Source organism: Salvelinus sp. IW2-2015, linkage group LG19, assembly GCF_002910315.2.
Source record: "Salvelinus sp. IW2-2015 linkage group LG19, ASM291031v2, whole genome shotgun sequence".
In the NCBI taxonomy this organism is placed as follows: domain Eukaryota; kingdom Metazoa; phylum Chordata; class Actinopteri; order Salmoniformes; family Salmonidae; genus Salvelinus; species Salvelinus sp. IW2-2015.
Window position 1 is genome coordinate 32,575,879 of NC_036859.1, and position 25,049 is coordinate 32,600,927.

Genomic DNA, 25,049 nt, shown 5'->3' on the forward strand with positions numbered 1-25,049 from the left:
ATTGCTTCAACTGTGTGATGTTTGAGGGATTTATKGCATGTACAGACCGCTTCTAGTCCCCCCACAGCATTTCAATAGGATTGAGATCTGGGCTTTGATTCAGCCATTMCATAACCCTCCAKTTCTTATTTTTGAKMCATTCAATTAAGGATTTGCTGGAGTGTTTTGGATCAATTGTCCTGTTGCAAGATCCAGTTTCGGTTCAGCTTCAGCCTTTTGACAGATGGCCTCACATTCTCCTCAAGTATTCTCTGGTACAATGTGAATTGATGGGTGATTCAATGATGGCAAGTTGGCCAGGCCCTGAAGCAGCAAAGCAGCCCTAAACCATAATGCCCCCTCCACCATGCTTTACGGTTGGTATAAGGTTCTTCTGTTCAAAGGCAGTGTTTTGTTTTCGCCAAACATGACGTCTGGCATTGCGCCCAAACAACGCCACCGTTGACTTGTCTGTCCAGAGCACATTGTTCCAGTAGTCTTGTTCTTCACCCAGGTGTGGTCTGGTAAACTTCAGTCGTCCATTTATATCATTTTTTTGAAAGCAGAGGCTTCTTTCCTTCCTGACCTCCCATGTAGGCCAAGTTTGTGCAGTCTCTTTCTGACAGTTGACTCATGCWCTTCGACATTGATTGTTGCAAGATGCCTGTAGATCCCTTGATGTTGCCCTGGGGTTCTTAGAGACTTCTTTGAGCATCTTTCGGTCGGCTCTTGGGCTGAATTTGGTGGGACGGCCTGTCCTAGATAGATTGCCAGTGGTCTGGAATTTTCTCCATTTGTAGATGATCTGTCGGACAGTGGAATGATTGACTTCAAATTGCTTGGAACAGGCTTTGTAACTCCTCCCAGACTCTAGTCATCAACAATCTTTCTTCTGAGGGCCTCAGAGAGCTCTTTTGATCTTGGCCTATTTATTTATGTATTTAATTAGGCAAGTCTATCACACACCTGTATCGTTAAAACCAAACCAGACCACGTTTCTGATCTTTATGTACCCTCCAAGTTACTCTGACTTCTAATCATTTGCACCTGTTTTGGTGCACCGGATTCTAATTTTAGCCATTTGATGGGATGATACAGGTAGGGGTGTACTAACTTTTTCCACACAAGGAAAATTGGATTTCTGTTTATTTTAATTGCATAAATGTGTTATTTGTCACTGTTAAATGTTCTATTAGGTCTATTTGTCAATAGTTTGAAATTAACATTAACTCTCCATATGTCCAAATATATCAAAGACATACTTTTTCACAGCACTGTACATACACAATTGCATGCATACCTCATAACACTATTGGCAGTTGCCAGTGATGGTATAGGGAGGGTTGGATCTGGTCTACACTAACAATACAAGCGTTGCAGTGGTGCAGTCATATGACCTCAACCTATGGAACAAAGATTTGATTTGAGGCTAAAGCTATTTTGAGTAGCTGTTTTTTTTTTTTGGAAGGGGAAACACCTAGCCTGATTCATCTCTTTTAACTTACAGTATCCAAGTGTTCATTTGCTGTTTCCATCACACACACCACATCACCATGGACTGGATAATGTCTCCCGTAGATGTCTTCACTCCAGGCAGGGTGAAGACACGATAGCTAATGAGCTCCCTCTACAGTATGCAGCAAGAACAGCAGCCTTTAACATTTTCATCGATCAATGTACTAATGAAGAATGACATTAAAAGCACTCAGTCATGGGCATTTCAGTTTTTAAATGTGTGTGTGTGTGTGTGATATATATATATATATATAACAAAAACATGAGGACGACAGAATAACAAAAACATTGTGAGGTTGACATTCCAGCAGATAAATCTGCAACAGAGAGGGAGAGAATGTTTTGAGGTGTCTAGGGAGGAATACACAATATGCCATGTAACAAAACCTACAAGACTTTCTGTTTAACAGACCTTAAAAAGGGACGCTTCACCACTTTTGAACCTCACATATTCATTACCTCTAGCACCGTACAGTAACAGTGTTCTGTAGTAAAAAAAAAGGAGATGACTAAGAAAATGACTCCTGATGTCACATGGTGAAGTGCCTCTTTAATGACATGAGAACACAAGCAATGTGTCTGACATGATCACCATTGTTTGGTTTTTACTGCCTGYCTACCATCCCAACATTACAACTCACCTCGGGGAGTCGACCTCTCTTTTATAGTCCCCTGTGAACAAAATCCCTTTGCTTTTAGTACTTCTGCTGCCTCAACGTCGGGGCTAGGGCTTGATTAGTTGGGAAAGTCACTTCTTCACAACACTTTTGTAGGCTGTTCTAGTGCTCCAGCACTGCAGTCACTGTTGCTGGGCTGAGTCACAGAGATGATCTGATCAGTGTCTGTATTAAGGCCATCAATAGATGAACCGAAATTGGCATTAGCAGTGTCAGCAGTTAGCAGTGTCAGCAGTTAGCAGTGCACACATGGGTTAGGTTACAGTCTTACATAATAACCATACAAATGTAATGAAAATGGGTTGCAAGTTATGATCCTAAGGGGAATAGCAAAATAACATCTAAATTCAGTCATCAAATATCGTGTCAAGAAATTCAGCAAGTTCATGAGTTTAAAGCAGCAAAACAACAGACTTGGGAGATCTTTGGGTTATGACAGTAAAAGCACAAAAATAAAATGGTCTCTTGCCAATATAGAGAAAATAACAAAAGCTGAGAGAAAAATCTATAAAATGGCTCATTAACTAAATGTGTTATACCAGAGCTGAAATAAGTTAATAATAGTAAGTCCTCTTGATATAGAATAACTGTTTGATCCAGATTTAAATTAGTATTATGTACAGCAACTAAATGGTCAGTTGTCTGTCTTCTTCCATAGTTTAATTAAATCATGTGTAAACACTTCACATTCCACCTAGCAATAATCCAAAYGGGTGAAAGAGTCAGAAAACAACTAAATTAGTATAGTATAGTATAGTATCAAACACTTAATAGTTAATAGTAGTACCACAGTCGTGAACAGGGTGCATCTGTCACTCAAGTCTATGGAGGTCACAGGATTTAGATTTTGGAAAAACGTCTGCAGTTCATATAGGTAAACTCCAAGATAACATAGTAGTCAACTTTTAAGTTATTAGTGGGAGGGTTACAACATAAAAAATGATACCCTCTTAATGTATAAAACTGGGTCGACAATGTTCCCATCGACGACGATAGTAAAGTAGAATAAACCACAAAAACGAAACCAAACAGAACACGGCYAATAAAACCCCTCCCCCTGCACGGAAAATATAAATCATGTGATCAGAAGAAAGAGAACATGGGCAGCTGCCAAGTAGACTCGTCTCCTGTCCGTCGAGCATACCACTCCTGTGACCTTTCACCTGGAGGTATAAAGGGAGTCCTGGACCTGGGATGCTGGTGGGAACATGACCTATTGGCATTATCTCGCACCAGGAAGAGGCCACTTCCTAGTTCTGTCGGCTACTATGGAGACGAGGAGGAGGAGTCAGTTAAGTGGGCGACATTCAGAAACTGCTGACTAACGTCCAAATAACGTCCAACACAGACAGTTCCACAGACCCACTGATTATATTAGTCTTCCTCTTCTCCTCTGTCCAGTGTATGTGACTACGGGATGAAGCCTAGATGAATGGTCCATCTTCCATGTGCATTAGTTAGTTTGTTTTGGGGTAGATCTTCTCGTAGAAGAAGTTCTGAGCCAGCAGGTAGAGTTCCCCGTCCTTCTCCCGGACGGCGTGAGCCCGGACAAACTGGAACTGCTCCAGGGCAAACTCGTAGAACTCGTTCTCCATCTTCCAGATGGCCGACTGCTGCAGCTTGGCGATGGACTCCTTGGTCGGCGGCTTCTTCTCACTCGTCTTCCTCAGATGGGATTTCTTCCCTGTGGGGGAAGGGGCATATGGCATCACTACCAATCCAGGTGGCCCTTGGATTTTAGTTTTTAGTTAAAAATGGTATATAAAAAAATATATGTAATGAATGTAGAGGCACTTGCATATTTTTAGAGCTGTTAAAAAGGTGAGAATTGCTCTAAGGGGAATAACAAGTGAAAGTGTTGTTTTGTTTGCACAGCAAATCACCTCTCATGTGGCAAAGGTACAGCTAAGTGCAYGTTCAGAAATAGGTACGTAATCATTCCACATACGATTTACAAAGACTCAAAATACATATTAATCTATTTGAGTATGCTGATACTATAATTTGAAAAAAAGCTTTAAAAAGACAGAAAACAAATAAATAAATTTCTGCTTAGTTGACAAAGTAATGAATAAAGTCAATGTAAAAGGTCATCTCAAGAGGCATGGTGGTGTCTCTGGTACAGTACCTGTTCTGTAGAGCTCTGTGGCGCCCCTGAAGAAGCGTGGCAGCGCCGCCTCCAGCATCATAACAAAGTCCTCCAGCTCCTCTGTCACCCCCACCAGCAGGTACTCATTGACCAGGTTATACTTGGCCTGCTCCAGGGCCCAGTGACTGCCCACGTTCCTACAAGAGATGTCAATCAATCATGTAATCAATTAAATGCATTTATAAAGTTATTTTTTCATCAGCTGTACATCAGATGTTGTTTAGATCAAGCAAAATAGGCTAGTCTCGCATTCTTAACAGATGAGCTAGAGAGAGGAGAATGATACATATCACAAGAGAGAAAAAKAAAATAAAGGCCTCTAGAAAAGAAAGACATGCAATATTGCATGTCTAATGGAGGTGTTATATTTTAAAGGGGTTCATGTTTGGTGTTCTACTGTTCATATATCAGTCCATTAAGAAGTGTGTAATGGGGTTATAGGTTAAGAATRCTTGTTGTGGATGAAACGTAAGGAGGGGTACATACCAGCACTCAGAGTAGTGACCACAGAAGAAGGGGATCTGCAGCCACAGCTTTTCCGGGGCGCAGTCTGAGCCTCCCGCCGACACACACTCATCAAAGGTCTGAAACACATCAATGACAATCAAAGACAGAATTACCTATGGAAGCGTGTTCTACTGTTGAAAATACATTGTATATATAATAATAGTTTGCTGGGATTTTTTTCTCCCAGATTGTAGCTTTAGTGTAGGCATAATGTTAACAATATTTTACAGTGTTAATCACTAATACACTAGTTGGTACAAAATAATCAGGAGAATTGCAGACTGACCTTCTTATCCCCCTGTTTCCGGCGCCGCAGGCCGGGCCGGTAGTCGTCCCCAAAACGCAGGAAGTAGTAGTAGGACACCAGKCGCTCGATGGGGTCACGGATCACATTGATGTAGATGGGCTTCTTCTTTACTCCTAACCTGGGTCAAAACAGAGAGCTAGTGTAAGAATAGATGGTATAATGAAATGCCACCCGCACGTTACGATGCGCCACAAAGATCATGTGTCATTAAATCTAAGATGATCTATGAATACACAAGATGTTAATCTGGGGCCTGTTCAATAGGACCTGGATCAAAAGAGAGAGATAAGAATACAGTCCATTGTATTTAACCTAGAGAGATCCTTTAATGATATTATATCAAGATGTGAATCTGGGCCCTGTTCAATAGGGCAGTGTTGCAGATGTAAAGCTTCAACCTGCCATGACACCACCCCTTTTCACATGATTTAAAGACATATCCCTTCTATAGAGAGTTGCATTCTATCTGGTCTGAATGTTGCACTCTAATGTTGTATTAATGTAGTATTCTATAAGACCACAAGGGAGAGACAGCAGCAACAGTCTATCTGGTAAGATGTGTTCTGCAGTGGAGGGGGCACTCACTTTGTAAAGTCCAGGAAAGAAACRTGACCGTGGTAGAACGCCGGCTTCATCTCCCTCCACTCGGTCACGTTTTTCACAAACCGCACCTGAGCAGGTAGACAAGACAATTAATACATGATATGTGCCAATGCAATCCCTTCTTCAATATCACCCTCCCACTTTCCCCCCTCGCTATCTCTCCGTCTCTCGCCCTCTTCCACAGAGGTCAAACATTGCCACATTAGTGTGCGATCAGTGACGGCTGRTGTGACATTAAAACGGAGGACTGGCTCAWTTTAATGGCTGGAATGGAAGAAACCCATTGTTTGATATCTTTATATTCATTACATTCCAGCCATTTCAATGAGCCTGTCCTACAATTTCTCCACCCACCAGCCTCCACTGTGTGCAATATTTTCTCTAATCAGCTACGAGTGCCATTGACCGTTGAGATTTGCCTCTGGCCTCACCCTCTCACCTGGTCCTGCATGGACATGACTGGGTTGTTCTTGGTGGTGTTGATATGCAGCACGTGGTAGTGGTTCTTGCCACACAGGTCGTAGGCGATGTTGGTGAAGGAGGTACTGGCCGTCTTGGGCACGCGGTTGTAGATAACCACCACGTCCTCGCTGTCGGCCGCCGAGGGGGCCTCCCGCTCCCGTAGGCCGTCCTGTGTGTGCCGCTGCTCGATCTCACGCACCTCGTGCCTCGCGATGGCCCGCTCTGCACAGAGGAAGAGGAGGAAGAGGAAGAAGAGTTAAAGGGATAGTTCACCCACATGAGGACCTATATTCTGTTAGCATCAGTGTGCAAACTATCCTTTTACCAGCCTTCTGAACATAATATAAAGAACAGAAAAAAATAAACAATCACCAAATTCACTGAGAATACATTACATTGTATGAATAATACTCCAAAGCTTCATTATACCTGTCAAACATAGAGAACTGATACTGTGTACTGGCCTTTGGGGTGCGCTTGGTGTGGGGTTTGACCATTTATTTAGATCCCTCATGCCTTAATCATTGTTAAAGAGATTCTCCGGTACTTTTGTATACTTTTTCACCAGTAGTTTTAAAAGTAGAGCTCACGAGCTAAAAGTGGTCCCCAACCACATCATTGTTCCCTCTCTTGCTACAGTGTGTGCATGTTGCTAGCGGTCACTCAAATGGGTAGGGGCTGAAGCTGGGTAGGGGAGGGGGTGTAGGGAAAATGGTGCAGCACAGATTTCAGAAAAACAGTCACTTTCAAACTAGGGACTTGGTGTCTAATTGAGGTAAGACAGTAATTCTGCATGTATGAACTAGGCATACACTGACACATCCAGCCCAAAGTGGGAGGTTTAAAAAAAGACTTAGTAGTCACTAAAGTTCCAGAGCATGTCTTTAAGAGGTTTGGTCCAAATAGGGATGTGGGGTACTATATTTGTTAATTATTATATGAATCCTATAAATTGAAAATGGCCAATGTGGGTGCAATCAATTAGCTTAATTCCTCAGTGTTCAAATCATCTTTCAACAAAATAGCCTTTCAGGAATGCTAATCTTATGTTTCTAACTACAGAAAAGATTTCAGAACAATCGGAGATGGTGGGTGTCGGACTCCACTTTCTTGTGGTTTTTGGAGGTGGAGTCCTTTGTGTCACACCACAGCCTGGAGTCTATCCCTGTTATATCTCACAGATGTCTGAGTATGCATGGCCTAAATACTCTCCTCTTTCTGGGAATGGGAATACTGTGTCCTCTCTATATATAATTTAGATTTGAGTCATTTAGCAGACGCTCTTATCCAGAGCGACTTACAGGAGCAATTTGGGTTAAGTGCCTTGCTCAAGGTCACATTGACAGATTTTTCACCTAAACGACTTGGGGATTCGAACCAGCGACCTTTAGGTTACTGGCCCAAAGCTCTTAAACACTAGGATACCTGCTGACCTTACAGTAGCTGTATCAGATAGAAATGTATGTGACTAACTGTGAATAAACAGACAACGCTGTAGGCCTGAGCCATTGCCGTTTGGCTCTCCTATCCCAGGTCTAAATCAGTCTCAGATTGACTAGTGGTAACATTGGCTCAGATCTGTGCTGGAACAGATCAACAATCCAGCATCTAATACTCATGGGAACGCCATGCCAAGCCATGCCAGGCCATGCTGGCAGCTGGCACAGAGAATAAGATGTAATCTGTGATCACGCTGCACTCCCAACCCCCCAACCCCCAAACCCCCTTTACCATCCCCACATACACAGCCCCCTCCCTTTTTACACCCTCCCAGGCAGCTGCTAATGTCCCACTGATCAAAGCTAGCGCTAACCAACCGTGCTAGCAACTGGTGCTAGCCACGATACTGGGCTGTGACAGGCGGCAGTCTATGGTCGTCTGTTGTCATGATGAACATAGATAAATATGGTCATAAGTAACACCCAGAATGTATAGCTAGGAGAGACATCTATCCACACGTCACCTAAAGCACAAAGCCATAAAAGAGCAGTTATCATTTTCATATCAGTACGAGTGTTGATCTAGGATCGGTTTCACCTTTTAGATCATAATGAATTATATTATATGGACAGTTGGAGACCTGTTCCTAGATCAGCACTCCCACTCAGATGCTAAGGCTGCGTTTAGACAGGCAGCCAAATTCAGATTTTTTTCACCAATTGGTATTTTGAGCAATCAGATCAGCTCTGAAAATGATCCCAAAAAATTGGGATGCCTGTCTGAACGCAGCCTTATGTGGAGCCCAGATCTCTAGGCCTTAGCGTATTCCCACAGCGTGTCCTAACATTGGAGACCGTAGTCACGGACTGTAACAACTGAATCAGGATCAGCACTCCCTAGCCCTAAAACATAACGAGCTGAACTTAAACAGGCCCCAAGCCACTAGTTCAGGGCATTGTGTTCAGTGCCAACAATTAACAGGGAGGTACAGTTTATTGTAGTCTACTGTGTTGAACAAGCTTAGTTAAAACCCCACTGTGTCCGAGCAGAGGGCGCCACACACACACACACTTAAGCTAATGGTTGAGTCTGAGGTCATTTAATTAGTAGACAAAGACCCGCTCTGTATTGATGAATCACTCTGACCACACAGTGTGCTTCCATTCAGTCACCWTTTCCGTTGGTTCCCCCTCGCCATTTCCAGYTAATTATGACCTATGGTGGAACTGGCAACACAGTCTTAAACACTACAACAACTAAGCCGATGCCTATTGTTCTGAATACATATTCTAAAATGCCAGCCGAGATAGCAATATTTACTAAAACAATTTCACGCTAGATTAGAATTGCCCATTTCCAATCATCATTCGTCTTCGGCGGGAAATCCGTGAATATGACAGTTTGTGGTGTGTTATGGTGTCTCATACGATCTTATGGGATAATAAAAACCGGGRAGAAGATGATCCTTTCTCCAGGCAGCTCATACATCCATCATACTCCGCAGCTCTTCATCCCTGAGCGGGTTCGCCCCTCGAGCACAAGCCTAGGCTGAGGGGTAATAGAGAGCCTGAAAGCTAGAAGCCTTGTATGGTTCTGCTTCAGTAGCGCTGGATTGCAAAATCAATGGAGTACGACAGGGAGGAGATCTAGGTTGCTGCTAAAAAAATAAATAAATATGAAGTGGTATTTTTTATTTATTTATATACAGTAAGCTTCGATGCGGCCTGTGGCACCTGCAATATTTGTTTACCAGAGTGCATACACAGCCAGGTGGTAATAGGAGTGTGTGATTAGTAATTTCAAGCATATTGTACAAGGGACCCTTGGGCTAGCCTTTCACAGCTGCAGGAACTGGGGATTCAAAAGGAGCCTGTTCAACCAAATGCTTGATCAACGACTGTACAGAACTACTGTTTCAAACAAATGTATGACACAGACACCTCATCACAATCTTGCAGTGTTTGCAAATAAATGACGGAGGCACCATGAGTTACAATTTAATTCGTTAAGTGCTCTTTTTAGGACAGATTACCGTAGCTGGGGGGGGGGGTTCCTGGCTTGGAGACAACTGCTGCATTGATGGCCCATGAAAGCTCTCATTCACGTCTAGCCTGGCGGCTAAGGTGTAGACAGCTGGGAGAGAGACGGCTGGGCCGAGCCGGGTGAGGACACAAGGCAGAAAATGAGAAACGACACTCGGACGGCTAGTACAGTTTAGCCCAAGCAAGTGGAGATATTTCGCTGGCATCAACAGAGGTGCAGTGGAAACTGAATAACTAAGCACTCACATGCTCTATTTACACATGCCAATATAAATCTGTATGTGGAAGCAGCCCATTTCTAACAGACAAGGTATCTTGTTAAGTAGCCTATTTTCCTCATGGGAGAAAACACACGCATCTATGGTCAGTGAAACCAGACCAAAAATCTTGTCAGCAGACAAAACATGCCCTGTGCAGTCAGTTTTTAGGGAGGTTCTTGATTGGGACTGACTAGAACCTTATTACAGCATCAATACGAGTATCACAATAGAGTGCCATTGGTCATGCCCCGTGGTAGTGGACCTGACCAATGGCACGGTTTTAGAAGCCCTCTTGGCTGAAGATACAAAATGTTGGGGTTTTTAACGCAAATTTCCTGCAATTCTACACATTTTGCCATGGCTTATGCCAGTGGTCACCAACCGGTCGAGCGATCGACTGGTCGATCCTCTAGGCACTCCTAGTCGATCACCAAAATGTCTGTAGAAAAGCAAACAATAAAGGCTCCTTTATTTTTATTTGACTTTGCACTTTTGCCAGAAGGTGCACTTGATTCAGAAGCCCTGCGCGCCAGGTAGCCAAAGTGTTCCTATTTTTAACCATTTCATTTGTCTGAAGGGACAGACTCCACCTACCCGGCGGACCAGGAGAGCTGTAGTTAAATCAAGTGCGCCTACTGCGCTGGCCAATCGGATAGCTCCAATCACCATGCCTATAGCTTCCAAGAACCCACAGTTGGATACTAGCCTGCATGAGATTTCATAACTTTTAAAACCATGACCAGATAAAAACTGTCAAAGAAAAAAAGCATAGAGCTGCTGTTTTTATGAGTGAGTTATTTGTTTTTATTCAGCACTGTCAACACTTTTTCCCCCAACACTTTCACAAAGCATAACACTTTTGTGTTTTTATTATTAGCAGCTCGCCATGTGTATTTTAATATTGAGGAATATTTCACTTTCTCTAGTCAAAGGAACAACATGAATTTGTGCATGAGGCAGAAGTCATGTGGTGCAATTCCAGTAGCCATCAGGAGGAGGACGGTGTCCTCTCTGGTCAGTCTCACCGGAGGAAAGGAGAGAACAGGGACAGTGAGAGGCAGACCCTCTACTGCCCTCTCCCTCCCTCCGCTGAGACTGACCATCAGCTGCAGGTACCATCATTCCAGTCAAATAAAAAAGCTAATTAATTTCAATTTAAGCAAAGCTGTGCATCGCAAGTGATACACCAACTGATATATTCTGTTATCAAAGCTCGAGTTATGAAATATAATATGGTCTTAGCAGAACAATATTAGCAGGCCAAGCACAACGCCAATATGCTGTGACAACTAAGTTTATTCATGTTGCATAGGCTTACATTTTTTAAGTCAGGTTTTTATTTTATTTTTTTATTTTTAAAATCTGAATGGTAAATCTCTGCTTGCTTTTTGACTCCGAAAGTGATCTTGACTCAGAAAAGGTTGGTGACCACGGGCTTATGCTATCGGAGTGACTCAAACATTATAACAAAAATCAATGGGGGCCCCATGCCATGGCATTTTTGGAATTGTAGATTCTCCCGTCTAGTGGTGATTGTTAGTTTTCAAAGATGATCTTAATATAACAAATATATTGTTCCATTATATTTTCTACATACTTTACATCTGGTTTTTAGTTTTTACCATCCCCAAAATTATTAGGGTTAGTTTATGCTACATTGAACAAAAATATAAAACACAACATGCAACAATTTTTAAAAGAGTTACAGTTCATATAAGGAAATCAGTCAATTGAAATAAATGCATTAGTCCCTAATCTATGGATTTCACATGAGTGGGAATCCAGATACGTGTCTGTTGGTCACAGATACCTTAATAAATAAAAAGTAGGGGGGGGATCAGAAAACCAGTCGGTATCTGGTGTGATCACCATTTTCCTCATGCAGCATTTGCCTCACATCTCCTTCACATAAAGTTGATCAGGCTGTTGATTGTGGCCAGTGGAATGTTGCCCCACTCCTCTTCAATGGCTGTGTGAAGTTGCTGGACATTGACGGGAACTGGAACACGCTGTCATACACGTCGATCCAGAGCATCCCAAACATGGTCAATGGGTCTAGTGAGCATGCAGGCCATGGAAGAAGTGGGACATTTTCAGCTTCCAGGAATTGTGTACAGATCCTTGGGACATTATCATGCTGAAACATGAGGTGATGGCGGCGGATGAATGGCATGACAATGGGCCTCAGGATCTCGTTACGGTATCTCTTTGCATTCAAATTGTCATTGATAAAAAGCAAATGTGTTTGTTGTCCTTAGCTTATGCCTGCCCATTCCATAACCCCACCGCTACCATGGGGCACTCTGTTCACAACGTTGACATTAGTAATCCGCTCGCCCACACGACACCAGAAACACCGTCTGCCATCTGACCGGTACAGTTGAAACCAGGATTCAGATGAGCTTCCCTGAGACGGTTTCTGATAGTTTGTGCAAAGATTCTTCAATTGTGCAAACCCACAGTTTCATCAGCTGTCCGGGTGGCTGGTCTCAGATGATCCCGCAGGTGAAGAAGCCGGATGTGGAGGTCCTGGGCTGACGTGGTTACACGTTGTCTGTAGTTGTGAGGCCGGTTGGACGTACGGCCAAATTCTCTAAAATAACATTGGAGGCGGCTTATGCTGGAGAAATTAACATTCAATTCTCTGGCAACAGCTCTGGTGGACATTCCTGCATTCAGCATGCCAATTGCACGCTCCCTCAAAACTTGAGACATCTGTGGCATTATGTTGTGTGACAGAACTGCACATTTTAGAGTGGCCTTTGATTGGTGCACCGGTGTAATGATCATGCAGTTTAATCAGCTTCTTAATATGCTACACCTGTTAGGTGGATTGGTTATCTTGGCAAAGGAGAAATGCTCACTAACAGGGATGTAAACACATTTGCGCACAAAATTTCAGACATAAGCTTTTTGTGCGTATTGAACATTTCTGGGATCTTTTTATTTAAGCTCATGAAACATGGRACCAACACTTCACATGATACGTTTATATATTTTTTCAGTGTGCACGAATATAGGGRAAACACTGCCAGTCCCTGGTACAGAAAAGGTTGAGAAATGCTGGTGTAGTTAGTATGTCTAGTGTCAATAGTAGGATACATTAAGTATGGTACCAAGCTACTGTAYCACTGCAAGCTTAGCACAGACATTGGTACCTTAATGCTAACATAAGGTAATAATCATAGTTAACTTAACCCTGCAATTTTTCTCTGCAATCAAAGCTCATTTTATCTGACAAGGTGAGCTTATACGATATCGGAAAAAAAGACAGCTTCASTTCCGCCCATCAAAAACGGGCAGTTATTTGAGATGATAATTTACACAGATGGCAGGCTTTACAGGCTAATAATTCTATGCCTTGGCAAGGGCTGCTCTGTGGGGTGGACAATTGATTTGTCTAGATCTCTTGGCAGGACTTGTCATTGACTAAGCAGGGCAATTAGCCTACTGCTTGAAATAGGGGGAAAATATCAGGTTCTGTCAATAACACTATCTATCCAGAATCACAGGAAGAGACAGCAGTCATTTCTCCATGTCCACCACCACTTAAGAAATGGTACGGCAAACGGTTCATGTGAGAAACTGTATTACTGTCCAAATGTTWAAAAAATAACATCACAGAAATAAACAGCTTACATAACAATGCAGGTGTAGGCTAGTTATTGTACAACACAGAAATGTGATTCTCTCCCCCATAAGTGTTAATAATGCATAGACAGGAGTCCAGGGAAAACTCCACAAATGTTCGGGCAATTCTGAGGGCAGCTATTTATAGGACAGATGAGGAGTGGCTAATAGGTTAATAGGACCCAAAGCTCCACAGAGGAAGCCCAACAGAGAACTCCAGTGTTGTTGATGTGAGATCAGATCCATCATCGGCTGTCATAGCAACCAAGTAGGAGGAAGGAAACGGACACCAAAAATGTTCCTCTATGGTCACAAGCGGTTCTCAATACTACTCCTCAAGAACTATAGCCTGGTTAAACCAGACTGAACAATGGAGAGCGCAGCGTTCAGTCTGGTTTAACCAGGCTACATGAACTATGGCAGCAGCTAATGAATTGATTGAGATCATTCATGAACAAGAACATCTCAAGTGTTCCAACTGGCCTTTCTGTGACATACCACTTCTGTGGTGAGATGCTGTCCCCACTCCCCAGAGTCTCGGCACACTGTGTGCGAGACTGCCAGCACTCACAGTGCATTGCAACGCTGAAGAGAAAGTCTGACAAGGAGAGCGGGCCACAGCAGCAGAGAAACTTTCAGTTCCCCCCCAGAGCTGATAGTACAAGATGCACTGTACCACAGCAGATGAAAGCCAAGCCAGGATAGAGTACCACAGTATGAGTCATAATACCTATAAAACCTAGCGATCAAACAGGAAATGGTTCCAATCTTTTTCCCACCATACATTTTTCCCATAGGGGATTTTAGAAACATTTAAAATAAGGGCTGTGTTTCATGKAGRCTTACSYTGGCGTGATGTTTTGACAAGGCGACTTATATTCGTCTGTATTTACCCCCCAAAAATKWAATGCTAATTATCTGCTAATGTGGCTATCATAAAGAACTACAAATGCCATGATGATCTGGACGAGACTGCCGAATCAAGGCAAAGGTAAGAATCTCTGGATTAACTATCTAATGTTAGCTAAATGTAGTAATTAATAAAAATTGGCTACATTCTTTAAAATGACAATTATGTGAACTGTCTTGTGTAAGTTTTAAATGGACACAATACCTGTTAGCAAAAGTGTCAGCTCGAGATGACGTGCAGGAGCTTGCAGGGATTTGTAGTTTTGCATGATGTCTACTTTGACGCAAATTAGCATTTTMGAATCAAAGTAAATAGAGACGAATATATTGATAAAAGTCACCTTTTCTGGTTAYTATGACACCTCCACTGTGAGGCTCTATTCGGCTGCTGTATACAAGATGGAAGTTATATGCAAGACAGGAGGAGCGGAACAGTTCAGCCAGACTGCCTTATCCCTCTATTCTCTGATGAAATTGGTTTTAAAATGCTGCAGGCATGTTTCTCTCCCCTCCTTTTGTTAAGGMTTATGATGTGAGCAGCCAGGGATTTAAATATTTCTGTGTTGAGATGAAAATTAAATCTCACCACCCCCCACYCCTCCCCCCGTAGCTTTGAAGCRGAAGATAGCTTTTGGATGTAAGTTGGAAATTGGGAAAGGCCTGTTTGGCCACAGGGGATTAGCATCTTGCACTACAATAGCATCCCAGGCTCCAGATAAAGAGGCTGTTTATGGTTATTGATTAGCAAAGGAAGGACTCTGATGAAAAGTAACATGATTATCAGTTATAATGATGCTTGGTATTCTTACAATGCGTCTACAGAAGCTCTGTTACAGCTGAGTCTCTCAGAGGGATGTTGATCAGTGTTATAAAAGCGATAAGTCACCCACCTGCTTTCACGCATGCTTAACCACACCGACCGCATCGTTCGTCAAACCCCTTGGAAACCCGACAAGGGAACACTGCGGCGCAAGGAGAGCGGTCTCAATTACACTCCGGGGTGCGAAACAGTTCATAGCACCGTGATTAGCCTGTCAGTCATCCGCAACTGTGCACGGAAATGTAGCACAGAACTTCACGGGAAAACATTCTTCTTTAAAGTGCAAGCCAATGCCCATAAATACACCAATCAGGGCCCTAACTGCTCGAGCTTAGGGCCATTAGTACTCTGCCCACACCAAATCCATTCCTGACACCTGTGTTTCCACAGTGGGATCCAATCCATTAGGCACTCAAATGGCATGTTTCAGAGTGCTGAGACACATAGAGATGTCCAGTAACCACTATTTAGTGAATASCAGCAGACTGCCAGTGTATGCCTCCATTTTATAACCCTGGGGGAGGCTAAAAACAGCTCCATGGTGTCAAAAGGAGTTCAAAGGCAATCTGAGTGCTCCGGATAATGGTGAAAAAGAGAAAGAGCAAGAGAAAGAGAGAGTGTAGGAGTTGAAAGTGAGGAGATGGCTGAGGTGTGAACTTGGTGACGCAAGAGTTTGATCAGAGGGAGTCAAGTTGGCCACTTCTCAATTAACCTACTAACGAGGCTAAATGAATGACAACCAGGCCTCGACCAGAGTCCTACTTGATACACGTGTAATTAACACCAACGGAAGAGTTGGTCTTTTTTTTTTACCCCTTTTTCTCCCCAATTGGTAGTTACAGTCTTGTCTTATCGCTGTAACTCCCGTAYGGACTCGGGAGACGCGTAGGTCAAAAGCCATGCGTCCTCAGAAACACAACCCTGCTTCTTCACACAATGCTCGCTTAACCCGGAAGCTAGCCGCACCAATGTGTCGGAGGAAACACTGTACACCTGGCGACCGTGTCAGCGTGCATGCGCCCGGCCAGCAACAGGAGTCGCTAAAGCGCGATGGGACAAGGACATCCTGGCGGGCCAAACCCTCCCCTAACCTGGACGACGCTTGGCCAATTGTGAGTCGCCTCGTGGGTCTCCCAGTCGCAGCCGGCTGCGACACAGCCCGGTATCGAACTAGGATCTGTAGTAACGCAGCTAGCACTGCGATAAAGTGCCTTAGACCACTGCGCCACTCGGGAGTCCCGAAAAAGTGTTGGTCGTTGAGCAGAAGTTGATGGATATGTAGGCTACAGCTCAGCGTTCAATAGCACAGTGCCCACGAAGCTCATCACTAAGCTAAGGACTCTGGGACTAAACACCTCCCTTTGCAACTGGATCCTGGACTTCCTGACGGGCAACTTCCTTCCAACACCATCATTACGTTTGCTGAGGACACAACAGAGGTAGGCCTGATCACCGACAACGATGAGACGGCCTATAGGGAGGAGGTCAGAGAATTGGCAGTGTGGTGCCCGGACAACAACTTCTCCCTTTACGTGAGCAAGACTAAGGAGCTGATCGTGGACTACAGGAAAAGGSGGGCCGAACAGGCCCCCGTTAACATCAACGAGGCTGTAGTGGCGCGGTTCGAGAGTTAAGTTCCTTGGYGTCCACATCACCAACGAACTATCATGGTCCAAACTAGAGGTCGACAGATTGATTTTTCAACGCGGTTAACGCAAAAACACAGTGTTGGAGAAGAAAGTAAAAGTGAAATATGCGCCATGTAAAAAAAAGCTAACGTTTAAGTGCCTTGCTCAGAACATGAGAACATATGAAAGCTGGTGGTTCCTTTTAACATGAGTCTTCAATATTCCCAGTTAAGAAGTTTTAGGTTGTAGTTATTATAGGACTATTTCTCTCTATACCATTTGTATTTCATAGACCTTTGACTATTGGATGTTCTTATAGGCACTATAGTATTGCCAGCCTAATCTCGGGAGTTGATGGACATGAAGTCATAAACAGCGCTGTGCTTCAAGCATTGCGAAAAGCTGCTGGCAAACGGAGGAAAGTGCGGTTTGAATGAATGCTTACGAGCCTGCTGCTGCCTACCACCGCTCAGTCAGACTGCTCTATCAAATCATTAACTTAATTATAATAAACACACAGAAATACGAGCCTTAGGTCATTAATATGGTCAAATCCGGAAACTATCATCTCGAAAACAAAACGTTTMATCTTTCAGTGAAATACGGAACCGTTCCATAATTTATCGAACGGGTGGCATCCATAAGTCTAAATATTTCTGTTACATTGCACAACCTTCAATGTTATGTCATAATTATGTAAAATTCTGGGAAATTAATTAGGGCCTTGTTGTGGTCTTCACACAGTTCGCAACGAGCCAGGCGGCCCAAACTGCTGCATATACCCGGACTCTGCTTACAATGAACACAAGAGAAGTGACACAATTTCAGGCACCACATTGATTATATGCAACGCAGGACAAGCTAGTTAAACTAGTAATATCATCAACCATGTGTAGTTAACTAGTGATTATGTTAAGATTGATTGTTTTTTATAAGATAAGTTTAATGCTAGCTAGCAACTTACCATAGCTCCTTGCTACACTCACGTATCAGGTGGTCAGCCTGCCACACAGTCTCCTTGTGGAGTGCAATGTAATCGGCCATGATCGGTGTCCAGAAATGCTGATTATGAAAACTTCAAAAATCGGCACTAATTAAATCGGCTATTCCAATTAAATCGGTCGACCTCTAGTCCAAACATACCAAGACAGTCATAAAGAGGGCATGACAAAATCTTTCCCCCTCAGGAGACTGAAAAGATTTGACAAGATTTGGCACCATCGAGAGCATCCTGACCGGTTGCATCACCGCCTGGTATGGTAACTGCTCGGCATCTGGCCGTAAGGCGCTACAGAGGGAAGTGCGAACTGCAAGGTACATCACTGAGGCCAAGCTTCCTGCCATCCAGGACCTATATAATAGGTGGTCAGAGGAAAGCCCATAAAATTGTCAGAGACTCCAGTCACCGCACGGCAAGCAGTACCGGAGGGCCAAGTCTAGGACCAAGAGGCTCCTCAACAGCTTCTACCCCCAAGCCATAAGACTGCTGAACAATTAATAAAATCGCCACAGGACAATTTACATTGACCCCCCCCTCCCTTTTGTACACTGCTGCTACTCGCTGTTTGTTATCTATGCATAGTCACTTCACCCCTACCTACATGTACAGATTACCTCAACTAGCCTGTACCCCCGCACACTGACTCGGTACCGGTGCCCCCTGTATATAGCCTCGTTATTCTTATTGTGTTACTTTTTATTATTACTTTTTATTTTAGCCTACTTGGTAAATATTTTCTTCTTCTTGAACTGCACTGTTGGTTAAGGGCTTGYAAGTAAGCATTTCACTGTGAAGTCTACACYTGTTGTATTCGGCGCATGTGACAAATAAAGTTTGATTTTGATTTGATTAGTGTATCAGGATTTTGACTTTTTATAATGTTCAGATTCATTATTATAATTGAAAGCATTCAAACGTCCAAGACGTGAACTAGGAACTTGACCACATCAGCGATGATATACTGGTCCTCCTAGCACTGCACTGAGATGGACTTTTCAAAGCCATGCTCAAGGCTACTGTCAATCACATCAAATAGTATAACTCTTTTCAAAGTACTTGATGTCAGTCTGTGGATGGCAAGGTCTTTTCATGAGCAAATTCCTGTCCAGGGCACTCAGCAGTAAGGAGGTTGGTGCCCAGTGTGGAAATGGAAGATAATTCAGGTCCGACTCTTTAAGAAGTCGCAGCGCAGGCAATGAATGAATGTTGAGCAGAAGGCATTCCTACATCATTGTGTCACTCTCTCCAAACACATTCACAATGCATGTACAGTACCCTTTCTCCTCTGCATTAAAAGGCCTCTTTTTCATGAATTATTAAAGCAGTGTAAGAAATAAAAGACAAAACCTCCCTTAGGATGTTTCACTCAGGTACAACGCGAGAAAACAATTCAACCAAGCTCTGGCAAACCAACCACAATCATTGAGCTTGCTGTAACATCGTGGCGAGTGGGAACTTACTTAGCTCATTGCTCCTCATGGAGCAGCAGRTAGCCTGGCGGTTAAGCGTGTTGGGCCAGTAACTCAAACGGTCGCTGGGTGGAATCCCTGGGCAGACTAGGTGAAAAATCRAATGTGCCCTTGAGCAAGGCACTTTACCCTAATTGCTCCTGTATGTCGCTCTGGATAAGAGCGTCTGCTAAATGACTAAAATGTAAATGTTGTGGAGACTGGTGTGGTGGTTAAATGTAGATACATAGTTAGTTACATGGGCCATGAGGTGACAGGTTTATAAACAACGCTTCAATTTACACTGCTCTTAGCAAGTATAGCATATACACCCATCTAGAGTTACAGCCAATGAGGAAAGCACACCGTCAGCCCCACCTCCACGTGCTAATGTTAAACTTCACGTTTCTACAAAATGTACCTAGCTGGCATAAGAGGACGMTACAGGAAATACAGTGCATTCGGAAAGTATTGAGACCCCTTCCCTTTTTCCACATGTTACGTCATAGCCTTATTTTAAAATGGATTAAATACAAAATGTTCCTCGACAATATACTCGCACACAATACCCCATAGTGACAAAGCAAAAACAGGATTAGACATTTTTGCAAATGTAAAAAAAAAAAAAAAAAATGATACCTTAATTACATAAGTATTCAGACCCTTTGCTATGAGACTCGACACACACCTGTCCACATAAGATCCCACAGTTGACAGTGCATGTCAGAGCATAAACCAAGCCATGAGGTCGAAGGAATTGTCCCTAGAGCTCAGAGCCAGGATTGTGTCGAGGCACAGATTTGGGGAAGGGTACCAAAACATGTCTGCAGCATTGAAGGTACCATCATTCTTAAAATGGAAGAAGTTCGGAACCACCAAGACTCTTTCAAGAGCTGGCCACCCGGCCAAACTGAGCAATCGGGGGAGAGSGGCCTTGGTCAGGGAGGTGACCAAGAACGCGATGGTCACTTTGACAGAGCCCCAGAGTTCCTCTGTAGAGATGTGAGAACCTTCCAGAAGGACAACCATCTCTGCAGCACTCCACCAATCAGGCCTTTATGGTAGAGTGGCCAGACAGAAGCCACTCCTCAGTAAAAGGCACATGACAGCCCGCTTGGAGTTTGCCAAAAGGCCCCTAAAGGACTCTCAGACCATGACAAACAAGATTCTCTGGTCTGATGAAACCAGGATTGAACTCTTTGGCCTGAATACCAGGGGTCACATCTGGAGGAAACCTAGTACCATCCCTACATTGAAGCATGGTGGTRGCARCATCATGCTCTGGGGTTTTTCAGAGGCAGGGCCTGGGAGACTAGTCAGTATCGAGGGTAAGATGTACGTAGCAAGGTACAGAGAGATCCTTGATGGAAACCTGCTCCATAGCACTCAGGACCTCAGACTAGGGCGAAGGTTCACCTTCCAACAGGACAATGACCCTAAGCACAAAGCCAAGACAACGCAGGAGTGGCTTCGAGAGAAGTCTCTGAATGTCCTTGAGAGGCCCAGTCAGAATCCGGACTTGAACCCGATCAAACATGACTGGAGTAGAGGTCGACCGATTATCATTTTTCAACGCCGATACCGATAGCAATTATTGGAGGACCAAAAAATCCGATACCGATTAATCGGACGATTTTTTAAAATGTATTTGTAATAATGACAATTACAACTAGAGGTCGACCGATTATGATTTTTCAACGCCGATACCGATACCGATTATTGGCGGACCCAAAAAATTATTTGTAATAATGACAATTACAACAATACTGAATGAATCATCAATAAAATCAATTTAGCCTCAAATAAATAATGAAAGTGCAATATGTGCCATGTAAGAAAGCTAACGTTTAAGTTCCTTGCTTAGAACATGAGAAAGCTGGTGGTTCCTTTTAACATGAGTCTTCAATATTCCCAGGTAAGAAGTTTTAGGTTGTAGTTATTATAGGAATTATAGGACTATTTCTCTCTATACGATTTGTATTTCATATACCTTTGACTATTGGATGTTCTTATAGGCACTTTAGTATTGCCAGTGTAACAGTATAGCTTCCATCCCTCTCCTCGCCGCTACCTGGGCTCGAACCAGGAACACATCGACAACAGCCACCCTCGAAGCATCGTTACCCATCGTTCCACAAAAGCCACGGCCCTTGCAGAGCAAGGGAACTACTCCAAGTCTCAGAGCGAGTGACGTTTGAAACGCTACATGTTGAGCTAAACATTTTTACTAGGGCCGAACGCAAACTTCTTTTCGAACTAGTATACAGACCTAGGAGGAGGCTCACAAGCACGCTTAATCTCCTGGAACTTAGATAGCAAGAAGAGACATTATACCTCCCTATATAACATACAAAAATTAAGAAAATCCATTAAACCTCAGGCGTGTATAACCATAAACGCTTTTAGAGGACTGGGTTGCCTTTAGTGAGTTATTAGAATATATGCCATGGGATTAAGTGTGGTTCGCATAGCTCATCGCTATTTTTGAAAATGGACAGGCTGCTACAGTTAGCAATTGAAAGGTAACTAAGTGTATGGCCCGGGCTTTTGGACCAGGAGCAACAATAATTGTGTGCTCTAGAACGGCAGAAGGGACTCACCACTCTATTTCATTTTACAGCTGCGAGAATTACTACGGTTTTGCATTGAAAACATGCATAGGAGACAAGGAAAAATAGCTGTGTGGCTAATGAGGAGAAGACTTATCAATAGAAGAGTTTCTCCTGAAAGGAATGATGGCCACTAAAGGGACAGATCTGAAAACAGTTAGGTCAGGGGATCTCGGGAGGTAAGGCGCAGATCTATTTTCTCCTGGCCCTATAGTAGGTGATCTTCTCGGCAAAGGGGCTGAATGTTAGTATTCTAGTGGTCAAAGGTTATCCCAAAAAAAGAAGACTCCTTTCATCTGGCCTAATGGTAGGAAAATTGCTAGGGGCTGATAGTATAGCAAGAAGGACATTACCAAATATCAGCATTAACACTAACTTAGCCTATAATCTTAGCAATGCGTTCCATATTAGTTGACAACGTATGCACTATGGTGGGGCATAGATTGAGAAAAGTCACTATGGCTCTTTACGAGGAATGGCCGTGTCCATCTCGGATCCTGTTCTGGTCATGTCCTCTTAATTGTAGGTGTGCAATTGGTTTAATTTAATTTTCAACGCAACGGGCATTTATACAGGTTTGCTAATTTGGTGGAATTGGATCGTTCTGAGAAATGTCGTTGCTTAAGTTTGGTAAGTTGTGCTGTGGCGTTCACCAGAAACTTTTCATTAATGGGTAAAACATGACGTTCCCCAAAAAACTTAATATCTTCGTGTTGGTCTACTAATACGGTAAAGCCAGCATGCTCATGTGGCCTTTTCAATCAAGGATTCTTCGGTCACACGTCCGTTCTCTGATCAAAAGAAATATAGACTTAGTCATAGGAGGGAGTGCGATTGTCCATGAGAACCAAACAAATTTATTTTCTCGGACAGGAGAGAAGCAACGGAGATATCTAGAGATAAGTTGTTACTGGGGCTAGTTCTATCGACTATCAAAGAGATCAACTGCCCTATAACCAAAACCAAAAGCACGCAATTCTGGGATATTTATCTGACCTCTTCATGGGAAGGGATATCGCTTTGGAGGGCTAGTGCCAAAAATACTCGACACAGATAATGTGCTGATATAAAAAGACTAAATAAGACAACTCTCAGAGGAGCCTTGTCCTTGTTCTTTTTTCTTACTTCTTTCCGAAAGGCTGTGTGGTGTGTGTCGCTTGTGATTTGCTCGATGGTTATGTGTCGGTGTTGTGCTGTTGCTGCTAGTCTGGTTGTGTCGCTAGATGTGATGTATAGTGATGTGTTAGTGTGTGTGTTGTGTGTGTCGGACTGTGGGACAAATGCTTGTGTTGTTGAAGATTTAGCGCTTGGAGATTTATGTTAGTGGGGCTATATACGGGAGTTGTGTGTGTGCTCTGTGCATGTGTCGTGTGTGTGGGAGGTGGTTCATAGTGTTAATTATCGCCTCACGCGTATAGTTTAGAGGCAGCAGGTGGCACACTAGGTGATGTAGAGGGACAACACTGGGACCGTTCAATTGTCTCTTTCATATCCACGTATTGCTTCCTTGTCCCGCATCAACCAGGGTCGCCTGAGAAGTGAAGTCAGTACATGTCTCTACTTCAATGTTAAGTGATTCTACTGTGTAGTGTCAGTGCTGGTTCTAACAATTGGTTGGAGAAAGGTCGCTGAAGGTCGTTGGTGTGTATCTTTAACTTGTGCGTATACGGTGCGTGCGTGTGAGCTTTTGGTGACCCGTTTGTATGGGGCTCATGCCTTGGCTCGGATTTTTTGAGCTGGGGGCGCGGCAGAGGAGACCAGGGCCGACACCTCGGGCCAAACTAATATTGCAACCATTTTCCAGACTTATTTTCTTTATCTTGCTTGTTACTTCGAACCTCAGAACGCTGAGGACTCAACTCATTTCCTACTAGAAGTCTCCCCCCCAGCGCAGAAGACCATCTTTATTTAGCATCTTTATTTAACTGGGCAAGTCAGTTAGAACGAATTCTTTTTTCAATGACGGCCTTATTGGAGACTGGATGGGTTAACTGCCTTGTTCAGGAGGGGCAGAAAACCGGCAGATTTTTACCTTGTCAGCTCGGGGATTTCAATTTGGCAAACCTTACAGTTAACTAGTCGCCCACAGCGCCTCTAACACACCTGGCCTTACATTGCAAAGCTTCCCGACGAGGAGCCGCTGCCTGTTACGCGGGGAATGCTGTAGAGAAGCCAAGGTAAGTTGCTGCCTGGTCATTAAACTTATCTTTTAAAAAAACAATCAATCACATTTCATAGAATACTAGTTAAGCGTACAACAGGGTTATGATTGTAACTTGACTGATTTTGAGTTTATCTAAGCGTGTCCTGCGGCTGGCATATAATGGGATTGCGGTTGGGCCTCTTCGGCCGAAAAGGACTGTCGTTGATCTGACCAACCGTGTACCTAAACATTAACAATCAATAGCGCATTTTCTTTAAAATCATACACACAGTTATATATTTTTAAACCTGCTATTAGTTAATATGTGCACTGCTACACATATGAAAATTTCTTTTAACTAGGGAACATTGTGTCACTGTCTTCTCTTTGACTAAACAGAGAGTCAGAGGTGAATGCAGCAGTTTGGGGCCCGCCTGGCCTTCGTTGCGGAATGTGTGAGCCTATTTTCTTGCCTAACAAAGGACAGCCATACGTTCGCTCAAACGGGGGATGCGATTTACAAAAGAGCTATTTGCGAAAAAAGCACAATTCGTTGCATCCGACTGTACCTAACCAATAAACATCAATGAAGACTGTACGCCATAAACGTTTTTGTTTTCGAAATGATAGTTGCCGGATTTGACCACTATTTCATGACTATAGGCTCATATTTCTGTTGTTTTATTGTTTAACTAGAGGTCTATGACTTTGATAGAGGCAGTCTGACTGAAGCGCATGGTAGGCAGCAGTAGGCTACATACGCAATTCATCACATAGCACGTTTCGTGCGTTTGCGCCCAGCAGCTCTTCGCAATGCTTCAAGCATTGACGCTGTTTATGACTTCAAGCCTATAATATCCGAGTTAGGCTGGTTGTAAACCGATGTGAATGGCTAGATAGTTAGGCGGGGTGGCGCTTAAG

At 43.4% G+C, this 25,049-nt stretch overlaps 1 protein-coding gene across 2 annotated transcripts in view; it reads right to left on the reverse strand.

The window, feature by feature from the left end:
* Window positions 1-2,024: 2,024 nt before the first annotated feature.
* The window catches only part of LOC111979155 (heparan sulfate 2-O-sulfotransferase 1), a 24,969-nt gene continuing 1,944 nt past the window's right edge, over window positions 2,025-25,049 (reverse strand). For both annotated transcript variants that reach the window (XM_024009491.2, XM_070448981.1), the window contains 6 exons: window positions 6,177-6,421; window positions 5,720-5,805; window positions 5,114-5,252; window positions 4,807-4,904; window positions 4,300-4,457; window positions 2,025-3,855 (listed from right to left, as the gene is read on the reverse strand). In XM_024009491.2, coding sequence (XP_023865259.1) covers window positions 3,629-3,855; window positions 4,300-4,457; window positions 4,807-4,904; window positions 5,114-5,252; window positions 5,720-5,805; window positions 6,177-6,421 — 953 coding nt within the window. In that variant the 3' untranslated portion in view covers window positions 2,025-3,628. The remainder of the gene's footprint in view (window positions 3,856-4,299; window positions 4,458-4,806; window positions 4,905-5,113; window positions 5,253-5,719; window positions 5,806-6,176; window positions 6,422-25,049) is intronic.